Source organism: Nestor notabilis, unplaced genomic scaffold (assembly GCF_000696875.1).
Source record: "Nestor notabilis isolate BGI_N333 unplaced genomic scaffold, ASM69687v1 scaffold10995, whole genome shotgun sequence".
Lineage (NCBI taxonomy): Eukaryota > Metazoa > Chordata > Aves > Psittaciformes > Psittacidae > Nestor > Nestor notabilis.
Window position 1 is genome coordinate 1 of NW_009927901.1, and position 13,377 is coordinate 13,377.

General features: G+C 34.6%; 1 protein-coding gene across 1 annotated transcript in view; it reads right to left on the reverse strand.

Annotated features, from left to right (window-relative positions):
* Positions 1 to 391: 391 nt before the first annotated feature.
* LOC104405539 (sperm flagellar protein 2-like) overlaps positions 392 to 13,377 on the reverse strand; it is a gene marked incomplete at both ends in the record, with an annotated part of 49,396 nt that continues 36,410 nt past the window's right edge. Inside the window, 3 exon segments of the mRNA XM_010014274.1 lie at positions 392 to 484; positions 3,563 to 3,745; positions 5,536 to 5,642. Coding sequence (XP_010012576.1) covers positions 392 to 484; positions 3,563 to 3,745; positions 5,536 to 5,642 — 383 coding nt within the window.

Below are 13,377 nucleotides of genomic sequence, written 5' to 3' on the forward strand. Positions count from 1 at the left end.
TAGAGACAAGGAGGTCGTGTGGGAAAGTGTCAAATGTCTTCTTCCCTGGAGCATTCCACAAGCTTAGATGCAAAGATCATTTGCTTCCAATTCTTTACAAAGCCGGTTACTGTGTAGCAAAATTAATATGGTTCAAAGAAGAACAGGAATAATTAAGCCTTTCTAAGTAGACTACGATTTAGAATACCGAAGGACAATTCCTAGATTCTTTTCTATATTATTTCGAACTTTGAGGTTTTTATACATGAAAATCATATTTTGAGGCACCACCTGTCCTTAAAAACCACTGAAAAATTGCAGCAGTTCTGGAAAAAAAAGACCCAAGAAACATTTAATGAGACCTCATAGGTTAGAATAGTGAGTGGTCTCTTCAAAATATTTTTAAAGTTACCTTTACGAGATCTCTTAGCCTATCTAAAGGCAAAGGTTCTGTGCAACTTTGTGTTATGCTTACATCTTCACTTCCATTAAACCATAAGCCAACCTGATTAAAAAAAAAAAAAGGCAATTTATTTTTACATAGTCAAATACGTTGGTCTTCATGCTCTATAACTGTTCAACAGACAGATAACTAAGAGCTTAGCTCCTGAGCTTAATTGAGCTGAATTTGTTGTTAACATACAATGACATCAGAATAATTGAATAACTGTTTGTACCTTTTAACAGATACTTGGGAATTACTGAAAATGCAGTAAGACAGGAGTGACTCTATGCTCTTGAAAAAGTGAAAATGGAGTAGGTAATTGTAAACCTACACTGCCCAAGCAGCAGAATATGATGCTGAGTTTCTATGTGTGTTCTGCTTTCATCCTTTTAGGATATCCTTTGCTACATCATAGCTTTTGTTCTAGCTGTACTCCTGGAAGAAACTATCCACACACTCAGTGTAATGAAGAGGCATGGCCCTTCCTATGCTTCCTTGCTCTCAGTAAGACAAAGTGTCCTGCAATGCCTACAAAGCTATACCTACAACTGTGCCCAGAACCAGTTCTCCAGTACTAGACCCAACACACAGGAAATATCACCTGGAGCTTATCTTCTAAAATGGGATGGCCATGAACAGACTGCCTACAGAAAATCTCACTTGCTTGGAACTGGTGCATGTTAAACCAAGCCAGGTTTAACATGTAAATAACATCAAAGTATGTACAGCTGAGTACCATTACCTGGGGATGTTCACTAGCAGTGTATAGTTTATTAGTACAGCTGCAGATAGAGGGGCCAGCTGGGGCACCTCAAATTCCCAGTGGAGGGTTCTTCCTTTTATTCTCAGTAAACATGCTTGTCATTATTTCTTATTAATTTAGTAAAATAAAATAAATAGTTTCATGACATTTTGAATGCATGTAAGTTTCAGTATTAAACAGAGAATAAAGTTTGTTACCATTTTTATTGAAAGATTTTAAAGTATGAAAAAAATCTGTGTTCCCTATTATATTCATAGACTGATATGAAAGATTTCAAATAATTGGAAATCTTCATGAAACACAGTTGTTAATGAGATGCAATAGTCTTTCAGTGTAGGCATTAACTTAAAATATTGTAACAAAGCTATAAATTTCATTAGCAATATCCTTTTCCACATTTCAGGTGAATTACTAGATTCTTCATTATATAAAATATTCCATTACTATGTTTTTTCTTTACAAAGCAAGATAATGAAATAGTACAAACAGGAAGTTCCAAGAGATCTGCAGAAAGGAAAAGAAATTAATAAATCTATTTTTCTGCTATTTCCTTATGTGAGCTAGCTGGGAAAACTGGAAAATTAGTAACAAGACAAAAGACTTCATGTTATCTTCGAAATCTTTACCAGAAATAGATCAAACAGTTTGCTGTATACGGTACAATTACAGTATCAATGATAACACTTGATAAACAATAATTTTGCTAACTCTCTGCTATTGTTCTTTTCTTAATTTTATGCACTGCACTGAATCATTAATTCTCTAGTGCACTATGTTCCACAGGAAGTGAATCATCATTTTTTCAAGAAAGAAATGAATAAGAAAGAAATGAAACAAGGACTGATCTCATAAAATTTGCCATAAACTGGTCTAAAGGATACAACAAATATTGCAATAAAAAAAAAAACAAAAAACAAAACGCAGATGTTTCTCATCAATTTATTTTAAATTAGAGGACTAAATTTTACTCAAGTCTGAAAAATTATCTTCCCATTCTCATAATTGTATCTGCAAAATTTCCAAGTCACAGTACTGTCAGTAACATGAACTCTAGGACCTTGTATGCCTTGCTTTGTAAAGAAAACACATAGTATACATCTTGTATATATAGATACACAAGGTTTTCATGAGGTTTTAAGTGAAGAATATTTTGGTCATTTTCAAAAATGAAATAGAGGTGACAGACATTACAAGTTTTATTTGATATAAATTGGTTTCAGAGCAATCCTTCTGAGCAAAGCAGAATGATGAACTGAGTTGCTTTGGATAGTCTCTGGAGGTTCCCATAACATTCTCTTGTGCACCTAAGTTATGTGCCTACCGATACAGTTCTCAAACAGATAGCTGTGGAGCTACATATGTGTTTACGAACTTTTTAGCCCTTTTTAGTCTGTAAGCAACTGTATAGACTGTAGGTTGAGAGTCATCACTCTGCTGGAAGTCTTGAAGAACAAACAGAGGATAAGCCTACAAACAAATGAGCATACACCATTGCATATTTACTATTATTAGCTGAATGTGAGCAAATTCCAATCCTGAAGTAATATATTGCACAGTTAGTATTATATTTGAACTAGGATCCTGTGTTAGAAATTTGCATTCGCAGTCTGCATATCTTGTAACTGTTAGCTTATTTTTAAGCTCTAACACTTCAGTAAAAATCACCACATCCATAAATAACATGCATCAATAAATAATCTGCATCAGTCTAATAGATGCAGATAGACTTGCACATTTTGTGGGGTTTCTGGCTTTGCAGAACTTGTTTCTTTGCAACTTTTGGGTGCGTAGGGCTTGGCAGGCACTCCTGGAACTTTTAAATTAATGAAAATAGTTCTGAAACTGACATACATATATCTACATGTATATAGCTACAAATACATATGATACGTATAGCTAGTATGCATTAAAAGAGTGAACCAGCAGTCATCTGAAGCATGATTAAGAATCTAAAGCAAAAGTAAGTGAAAATTTAAGAGATGAATTTTGCTAAAGGAATAAAAATGTATTCTTAGTACTCTTTCAGGAAACTTGTTCCTGAAAAGCATTGGTGAACTATGCAATGGTGTCAAATAACTTCATAGTAGTCAAAGTGGTCACAGAATAGTTTCTTTTAAACAGGAAGGATTTTCACTTGAAATATACTTTTGGGGAAGTAGGAAATGGAAGTAAGAAGTAAGCTTAATTAGATTTGTGGAACTATGGCTAAGATGAGTATTAGGCCTTCAGTTTCTTGAAGACACTAGAAAGCATGCTCAAAACCCAAAACATTCAAAATTCAGACTTAGTTTCTGAATGTGAATAAACCAAATAATGCATCATTCAGTTCAGAGTTTAACAAAAGACTATTATTCAAAAAAGAAAAGAATTATAACCTGCATATAGTATTCCTGTGTAACAAAGCCTGATGAAGCTACATCAAGAGACCTGAAGCTGTGCAGTGTTTTGAGAAGTTGTATCACAGATGGTACTGGCCAAGGCTGTGCTGCTGCTAGCAAGAATCTGCGCCAGTCAGTAAGTTCTGAGTTCACGGAGAATGCAGATGCCAGATTTTGTAACTATAAAAGCAAAAATCATCACTATTGTCAAATACGCATGCATAAACATACTCTTGCAATATGCTGTGTATACTTAGGTCTTTTACCTGGTTAGGAGGGACAGGACTTCAACAGTGAGATTTCAAAGATGAATAAAGGACATGTACCACTAAACAAAACAAGACATAGACCACTGTCCGTCACTGAGGCCAATTGGTATTTGCAGTTGATATCCCTCTAAATAAATACTCTAGCTTCCTAAACAGGGGCCTGTATCTATGCTGCCTATGAAAAAATGGCCCTTACTACATGCTAACTCCTGAACTGTGTTCCATCTGGGATAGTGCTAAAAATGGAACCGACAGTTTAACAGCGTGTGTACAAAAATCTAGTAAATGCTTGGGCCTGTGCCTTGGCCCTATTTTGCTTACTCTTCCAGGTGACTGCCATATGGCTTTCCCCTGCTCCAGTGTTATTTTCAGTTAGAAAAATAGTAGTGGAAAAGCTGCTTTGTCAATTGCTGCATGTGTCTTTTTACCACTGAAGATGTATGTGGGTAGCAAAGTGGGATACAGAACACCAATAAAATACCGTAAGATCTCCTGACACAGCATTGCAAAGGCTGTACCTGGTTGAAGAAAAAAAATTGGCACAGTTCATTTCTGCACTACTGTTGTGTTTAGACCCTACTGTGTACCTCTACACTATCTTCTGCCCCACAGCCAGATTTCCTTGTCAAGGGAAGTGCCTGGTTTACTCCAGACTGGAGTTCAAGAAGGAAGGAATATTTTTACAGGAATAAGGGCCTGGGGCAACACAGACACTTTGGTAATGCTGTAGATGTCAACTGCCCCAAGATTGGCAGGTACCATACCACTTTTTATAAATTTAAAACTTACTTGAAATTCTAATACGTCACCAATTATGAAATGGGGAGTTCCATTCAGAACAGCTTGTGCAGAATAAACCTGTATCTTAGCTTATGGTTCATGCATTTCCTTTTGTAAGTTCTTGCTTTTACCATAAATTTAAGAGTCTCATTTTAAAATGGTGTTTTTAAGGAAAGTATGTTTTTGAATCCAAAATAGTACTCATAAGCACTGAAAGTTCTCAAAGAATAAAGAACATAGGATATATGTGCACATGACCTATTAATACACAATGTTCGACTCATATTTTTCCCCCTATAATTAATTTCCTGTGCTAAGATTAGATTTTGATTTACTGATGATAACTGTGCTTAATTTTTACTAAACTCAGTGGGAATCTACCACTCAGAAACTTTCAAATTCTTTACTAGTGCTGTTCATCTGTGTGCAAAATATTTGAATAAAGCTGTTTCCCCTCTTGTAAAATCCAAATAAAATCCTAATGTGAATCATGGCTTACTGACAGAAATAATTATAAAAAATATGCTAAAACAAGTAAACCTTTTCATAGATTTATAGGCTTACCAACAACACCTGGAAGTAAAATTAATCAGAGGATTCACTGGTGGAAGATTTGGTAAGACTAAACTATAATTTCCCATGTTCCTAAATCTGAAAAAATCTTGAATAAATAAGGTCATACAGCTACAGATTTTATTCTCCTGTCTTGGAATGAAGAACATAAACAGTCTCCATTCAGCTAGAAATAATTTTTCAATGGTTTCTAGGGAATTGCTTTCTCAAGTGAAACAGAAGAATTTTAAGGAAAAAGTGATAATGCCTTATAATAGTTATACTCTTGACTTTATCATAGTAAACACAATGCTGCATCTTCTACACAAACCAATACTTCAGTTGAAATGAAAATATTAGTAAACTTACATGTGGAAACGTTAAGTTCATCCATGCATCAGGAAGGCAATTTGCTCCAAGGTTCAAATTAATCATGTCAATAAATACGCCAATAAATGCTTTCTTTTGCATAAAACCTAATAAAAGAAAGTCAATATACCAAAAAAAAAAATTACTGTTTTAAATGGACTTCTTTTGTTAAATGAAATCTATTTTTTACTTTAATGGCCATATGGGAAAATATTTTATTTTGCTATTTTGTACTATTGATAGTGGTAGTATATTTCAAGCTAGGCACAGAATTTTCTTATTTAAAATAAACCATACATGGCCTTTCTAATACGAAAATGTTAAATATTCCAATACACTGCAATTCTTTTGATACTTGTCCTCATCATCATCGTGGTCACTAACCCATACTCGCACAGTCTACACTGACAGTTAATGAGCAGTTCATGAATACAAATCAAATATATATTTTACTATCCTTCTCTTTCACTGTGCCATTTTAATGAATCGAATCATAAATCTATCTCTACTCCTGAAAGTAAGCATCCAGTTAGAGAACAGGATGGAAAACACGAATTGTTGTCTGTTAAACTTTGAAACAAAACCGAATTGCTTAAAAAGCTTCTTAGAACTGGCTTGTGGGAATTATAACTAATTCTGTCAATTTCATTTTAAAGAAATCATATGATAAAAATAGGTGCAACAAAACCTACTTCGTTTTTTAGGATTACATAGATTTGCGTATATGCAAATAGAATCTTCAAACTTCATGCTCAATATTATAACACAAAATTATGTATACCAGCATTTAACAGACTCATGAGAGTCTTTTCTTTCAGAAATGGACTTTGCTGACCTAGTGAGGGTTTACTGTGAAATCTCTGCATTAATGACAAAAAGAAGAAAAAAAGTAAAGTTTCAAATTATCTAAATTTTGAGAGGAAAAGCTCATTTCGTCAGGTTATAATCATTTCTATAGCATCAAAAAAGTAAGTTTACAGGTCACTTTTAAAGCAAACACAGTAAGTGAAATACTGGAAGGACTTACTTTTTTTTTCCTTTTTACAGCCAAACTTGTCATTTTGAAAAAACACAGCTGTATGCAGTCTATGGTCAACAACTTTTCTTTGAAGTGGAGTAGGGAAGTGAAATTTGTTAAGTTTATGAAGCAAGATTTAAGTGGTAGAAATATTAAGACTGTGTTTGAAAATTAATTTCATAATGTCAGTATCAAAAATCAAGTTTCAAGTTGCCAATTTGAATTAATAGTCTACAATCTCTGTAGGTGTGTTCATCTCCAAGTTGGAAAACCAGAAGTAATGCCCTCAGCACATTTTAATGCAACAGAGAAATCCAGTACATATATAAGTTTAGAAAGAAGAGGAAAAGAATATAGATTTGGGAAGCTTAAAGTTTGTCGGGAAAGCAAGAAAGCAGGGAGAAACACCTGGACTTGAAGCCATATGTTCTACTATAAATTTCAGCATGAAAGTAAAAGCTGGCAAAAAATACTGGGAAGCTGATAACAGTGCTCTGATGTCACCTCTTGAAGGATTTTTTGTTACCTACTTTGAGAAGGAACGTTCTGTGATAAAGCATGTGCTGTTTACTGAAGCACATTGTATTGCAGATTTAATAATTTTAAAGTAACCAGAAACTTGTATTTTGATGAGAACCTCAAGCCACAAGAATCAGTTGATTTCCAGATGGCACAATACAGCCCACCTCACAGAGGTATCATTACTGAGAGACTTCATACAACATTCAATAAACCATGTAACTTTTTCGTGGTTCAAGGAGAGAATAGGCTATGGGCCACTAAGGAGCCAATGAAAACTTTGTATTAAAATAACAGGAAAAAATATTAAATCTTATTTGTCATCTCAAATTTTCTAGTGCTTTACCATGAAATAATTTTTATTTCATGCTTTACTAAAGATTTCCCTTCCCACATCTGATCCCTAGTAGTCTGGAAATCTAACTTTTTTCTCTCACATTACCTTATGGTTTAAACTGTTCAATTCCTACTATGATTTCCTATATGACCATATGACCAAAAAATGCTGTTTTCATACCTTTGAAGTAAGTGTGAAGGAACAACCATTTCTTTCTTTCAGAACTAAGCTACTTTCTATATATTAATCATAGAATTGCTGATATGCTGTAGGGTAATTTCTTTTCATCTACAACCTCCTCCTGAAATACCTGATGTGGGTCAATTTCAAAGTGTCCTGAAAAAGCTATAATAGTTCAAAAACTTCAAATTGTGTGTGACCTAATTCCTCCTCATGAAACACCTATGAAACAGGAATGAGGAAATCTCAGAGAGAGATGAAATCCCTCATAAGCATATAACAAAGATATCAAATAAATAACTTTTCTCAATGTATTTTTAGATATTTTGTCTCAATTGAATGTATTTGATTTTATATCATAGAGCATGTAACTGGTTTTGAATAGCTGATTGCATTACAAGACAAAAGGTGATTCATCAATTTAATTTCGGGCTTGCCATTGCTTTATTATCATGGAGAGATGCTATGATAGGGTAGCTACACAGATGGTCCTGAGAAAAGAATATTGGTGTCTGCAAACAGAACTCTGCAAATGGTAAAAGGAAATAATGTCCTCTGGGAAAGAATGTGAAAACAATTCCCAGAATCAACTTTGCCCACCTGAAGACTAGTTTCTAAAAAAAAAGAAACCAAACCACCCAGTGGGTTTTTCTTGAATGATGTAGGAGACTGAATAGAAAATGAACTTATTAAATGTGTAGAGACACTTTTAATTAGAATGGATAGCAAACATTTGGAAAAATAATCAGAATTCAGGATTTTAAAACACCAGAGAGATGTTCAATATCACTCAGTAAATTTCACTGGAAACAGATCAAAGTACTTTGTGGGAACAGACTGCACAAATTAATACACTTATTACATTACAGATGAAAACAATCAGGAAAAAACTTCAAGCACATTGGAAACAGGATTAGAATTCATATTAAGCTTTACAAATTGGAGATACAGACTAGGATTAAAAGGACACTATACAATAAGAATAAAAGTCAAGTGCCACGCTGGGCTGAAATAATGAACTGCATAAACATGCCAATGGGGTTTTTCTTGCCAATGTAAAATTTCTGTAGAAAAGGCTCTTGGGTTTATGGCAGATTACAATATTGCCAGAAAGTAGATGGGAATACCCTGGAAATAACCTGTGCATTCTTCTAATCTGTTAAGTCTTCTGCTGGCATACAATTTTGAAATTTACAGATAGAGAAGGACATGAAAACTAAAGAATGCCCAGAAGAAAGCAACAAGAGTCATCGCAGACCTAGAAAACATGTCCTAAGAGCAAGGTTGAAGGAATTCTGCTAGTTTCATCTACGAAAGGAATGTTAGGAGAAAACGTAGCATTAAAAGTTAGTTACAGAGAGAATAAGGATAACTCCCTCTCCATAGTTAGGAAGAATGGTAGGAAACAAAATTTATCTGCAGCAAAATATTTCAGATAGTGATAAAACCCCATATAACCAGAAGGACACCAAATCACCAAGGAAAACAAACCACACATTCTACAGTGCACTATTTTAAAAGCTTATGAAAAAACATCGAGGGCAAATACTGTATACAAATTTTCTGACTAAATTTGATCCCATTTTTAGACATGGATGACTTCTTGATATCCATTTCCGACTACTTGTTATGATACTAAGAGTTTGCTAGTATTTTTCCAAAGGCAACGTATCCATGAATGGTTGGATTTGATGATCTTAAAGATCTTTTCCAATCATCTAGTTGATTCTATGATTATCTTAAATCCTAATACTAAAAATGTGATGCTGCCCCCATGCATCAGGGAAGCGACTTCAGTGTTATGGATTCTAAACATACTTTTGTTTGTTACTTTATCTTTAGTCTTCTGCTGTTGGACATTCTGGAGACACATTTCAAACTTTTTCTAATATCATTGTAGTTAAAATCTTCCTATTTGAAAACCTTGAGGGGAAAAACTTAGTATTACGTGATTAAAGAGAAAAACCTTTGAACTGGCAATGCCACATATTCAATACGGTATGTATAACACCTATTCTGTCACTTATTAGGTAAAACATAATTAAACACTTTTTTTTTATCTGAGAAATCATAAATGAAGATTTTAATGATGGATCTTTTATAAACAAGTGTGTAACACACAGTACTGATCTCTTTTTCTGATTCCCTACAGATTAACTCTACTTGAATGGACTAACATCCTTTAATGAGGGATTCATTCAAAACCTACTCTATTTCTGACATAATGTTTAGGCCTAGAAGTAGCACAAATATATATGCAAAACACACAGAAAAAGACTCTCTCTATATGTGTTAGTAGAGCATAGCATAGCATACCATAGCACAGCATAGCATGTCTTCTGCAATTACTAGACATGTTTTATATTGAAAGCACCCAGTTGATCTTGGTTTTGAAAGGGTTGGGTAATGTGAGGTCATTCACCACTGCTGGAAGGGCTAAGAATGATTTCACATTAGCTATCTTTTGATATAAATCAATGCTTTTTCCTTGGTGGAAATATATTCTGCTGGTATGCTTTACGTTGATTGGAAATTATAAAGTAGGAAGTGCATTTAGAACATGTAAAATTATGAAATCAGATACTTCTTTAAACAATTCTCATTCTCAACTCCTAGATTAAAAATTAAGATAGAGCATTCTTACTGCAACCTTTACAAACATTTTTACAGGGGGAAAAAGTGGTTAAAGTTGTGAAGCGTATTAGTCATATTCTGGCTGTAAGAGTATTTGCTATGGGAAGACTGATATGTGTGATAAATAATCAATAGAAAAATGGAAAGGAAAGGACTTCCTTTTGAAGTCCAAGACTGACAAAAATCTGTGAAAGGTCATGTTAAAACTTTACCCACAAGCGAGTAAAAAGTAGCAACACATACAGATATGGAGAGAAGATATGATCCAAAATTCATAGGCCACAAATGTCAACCAACCATTTGACAGAAATAAGGCACTGATTTTCCACACATTTATGAAAAGAAAATCTGGGGTTTCAGAATCAATGAAGCTTCTCAAACTATTGAAGTCTGAGATGACGGTTAACCCCAGTGGTTATAATGCATTATGACTCAGCTAAATGCAATAAACGATCAGATAAAAGTCAGGGTCAGAGTGAGACAGTTTAGAAGTTAGACAGTCATCCCTCTGTCCAATTTCATCAAGGTAACAAGGTACTCCATTATTTTTCCATTGTCTTCAGTTTATAGACTGGTAAATGTAAACATCTACCGGTGATTCCACAGTGAACATAAAGAAAAGCCACATTTTAACATTATAAAACAATCTGAAAAAAATATAAATTTTATACTCATTAGCCATGCAAGGTATTCAGTTAAAGTGTATGTCACAAGAAGACTGTGAAATAAAAACAATTTTAATCTAGTAACTTCCACAGAGAGTCTCCAAATCAAACTCAGAGGAGTGATCGGGTCTTTGATTTGTCATCATTTGTCACCTTCCTGTTGTCTTCTCTTTCTCTGCCAAGTAGCATTCCACAAATGAATAGCTTTATGGGGGTCAAACTTTTTGATATCTGGAGAGTTCATCTGAATTATCATAAGATCCGTCACACTTTCAGACCTTAGTTTAGAGTGTAAATGCATCATGCTGAGTTTCATTTGACTGAAGCCTCGCTCTGTTTCAGCTGAGCTTGCCGGCAGAGTTAGGATCAAATCTACCAACATCAGGATGTTGGGATACTTCTTTGAATAATCTGAGTTCACAGAATCCCATGTCAAGGTCTGGATGTTCTGAAATCTAAAAAGCATGGTAAGAAATACAGTTAACTATCACTAAATGTATTTCCATAATCCTTTTGAGTAACCAGACACAAATGTAGTTTTTTTATTACCTGTTATACAGTTCTGATTTTAACATTTTCCACTCAGTTTCTACTTCACCTGTTTTCACACTGGCAGCTTCTAGTATGACTCCATAATGTTTAATCAAGACAGACACTTCCTTTTCACCAAATTCTGTAACAGAGGAAAAGCAAAAATGTTTTTATGCTCTTAATAAATTTAGAAGGTGCACTTCAAATAGCCACTCTCATAGTTCTACACCTTGTTTCATTTTGTTAGGCCACAGTTTAAAACTTCCAATAATGGTTGCTCGCAGAACATCTTGGCTTGCATCACTAAAACAATCATGTAGCCTCTTCACGAGACTACATAGTACTTTGGTTCGTACTGCTGAGATATTTCCATTTCCAATAAGCAGATAACCATGAAAGTGCTGAATAGTCTCCATCAGACGTTCCTTTGGACCAGCTCTGAAAGATACAGAATACAAACCAATATGTAATATTTTTTTATTATATTCTAAGAGATCATGGTTCAGTTAGAAATGCCAGACCTTGTCTGATACATATGGAGTGTTTCCAGTGTTGACTGCATGGTTGCAAATATATCTGCAATGGAGGAGCTGTGATCCAGAATAACACGTGACATTATGTTGAGGACATTGATGACATCCAACAAGAAGTGAGAAAACTTGACTATCTCCATTTTCTGAAGGAGGTGCAAAAGACCTTTGACATTCTGCTGGTTTGAGGCTGTTGAATCTGTTTCTATCTGGAAATCAATACAGAAAAAGCAAATGTCCGGTATGTGGACCAAAATTACCTATAGCAATTAATATTTCCTTAAGTTACATCCAAATATTAAGTTATTTACCTTATTCAGATGTAGAACAATCACAGGATAACCTTTAAGGAGAATTTGTAGAGCTGTTTGTAGACGAGGAAGCCACTGGGAACCTCCAATGCGAGAAGGAATAGCTGGGCGTAACTTAATGGCTTTATATGTGGCTTTCAGATTATTCTTATTTAGTGGTGAGTTATGGTAAAAGTAATACATATTTCTCAAGAGACTGATTAAAATGTTGTACAGCTGCACATTTTTCAGTGCTTCTTTGTAAGCCAGATTTAGGTGGTGAGCAAAACAATGCACAGACAGTACACAAGGCTGAATTTCTCTCAGAAGTTTAGCTACCCCACTGTTTTCTCCTACCATGACATTTGTGCCATCACTTCCAAACCCAACTAATTTTCTTGACCAGTCTCGGCTTGCTAGGCTGAGCTGAAGATTTATTTGTAATGTTTGCTCAATTGCATTTTTTATAGTCGAAGCATCAGTTTTGTGAACAGGTTGTACCCCAACAATCTGGCAATGGACTTTTCCCTCATTTGCAAAGCGTACATAGACGACTGCAGTTGTTTTAAGTATACTGTCTGTGACTTCATCACTAATAACAGAAAAGAATTTACATTTCTCCAGTTTCTCTTTCAAAGCTCTTCTTTCCACTTCAGCAATAAAATGTATAAACATTCTTGCTGACTTGTCATTTCTAAATACAGAACCAATATCCACTCCTTTCATATCATCTAGTTTGCACATCCAGTCAAGGTCTGTAAAGGGACGACCAGATTTAGCAATAGCATGGCATGTTCTAAAAATATTTTCTACTCTACCTAATGTTACGGAGTTCATGCTCTTCAACATCTGCTCAGCAGAAGCTGGTGAAGCAGTACTGGCAGCTTCCATGCAGGTAGCCCAGGCATGAGCTTCACTACTCTGATGTGTATTTATAAATTCAAGCTTGAAATCATCAGTGCCAGAAGAAAAATTATGAATGTTTTCCCCCAAATCTACATTATGCTTACGACACGGTGCACAAAACATTATTCCCCTTTCATCATCATATTTTAACCAGGAGTATTTTGTTAGCCATATTTTTGGAAATTGGCAATTCCTCTTTGTTCTCTGATGTTCCAAATCTTTCTTCTCTTTC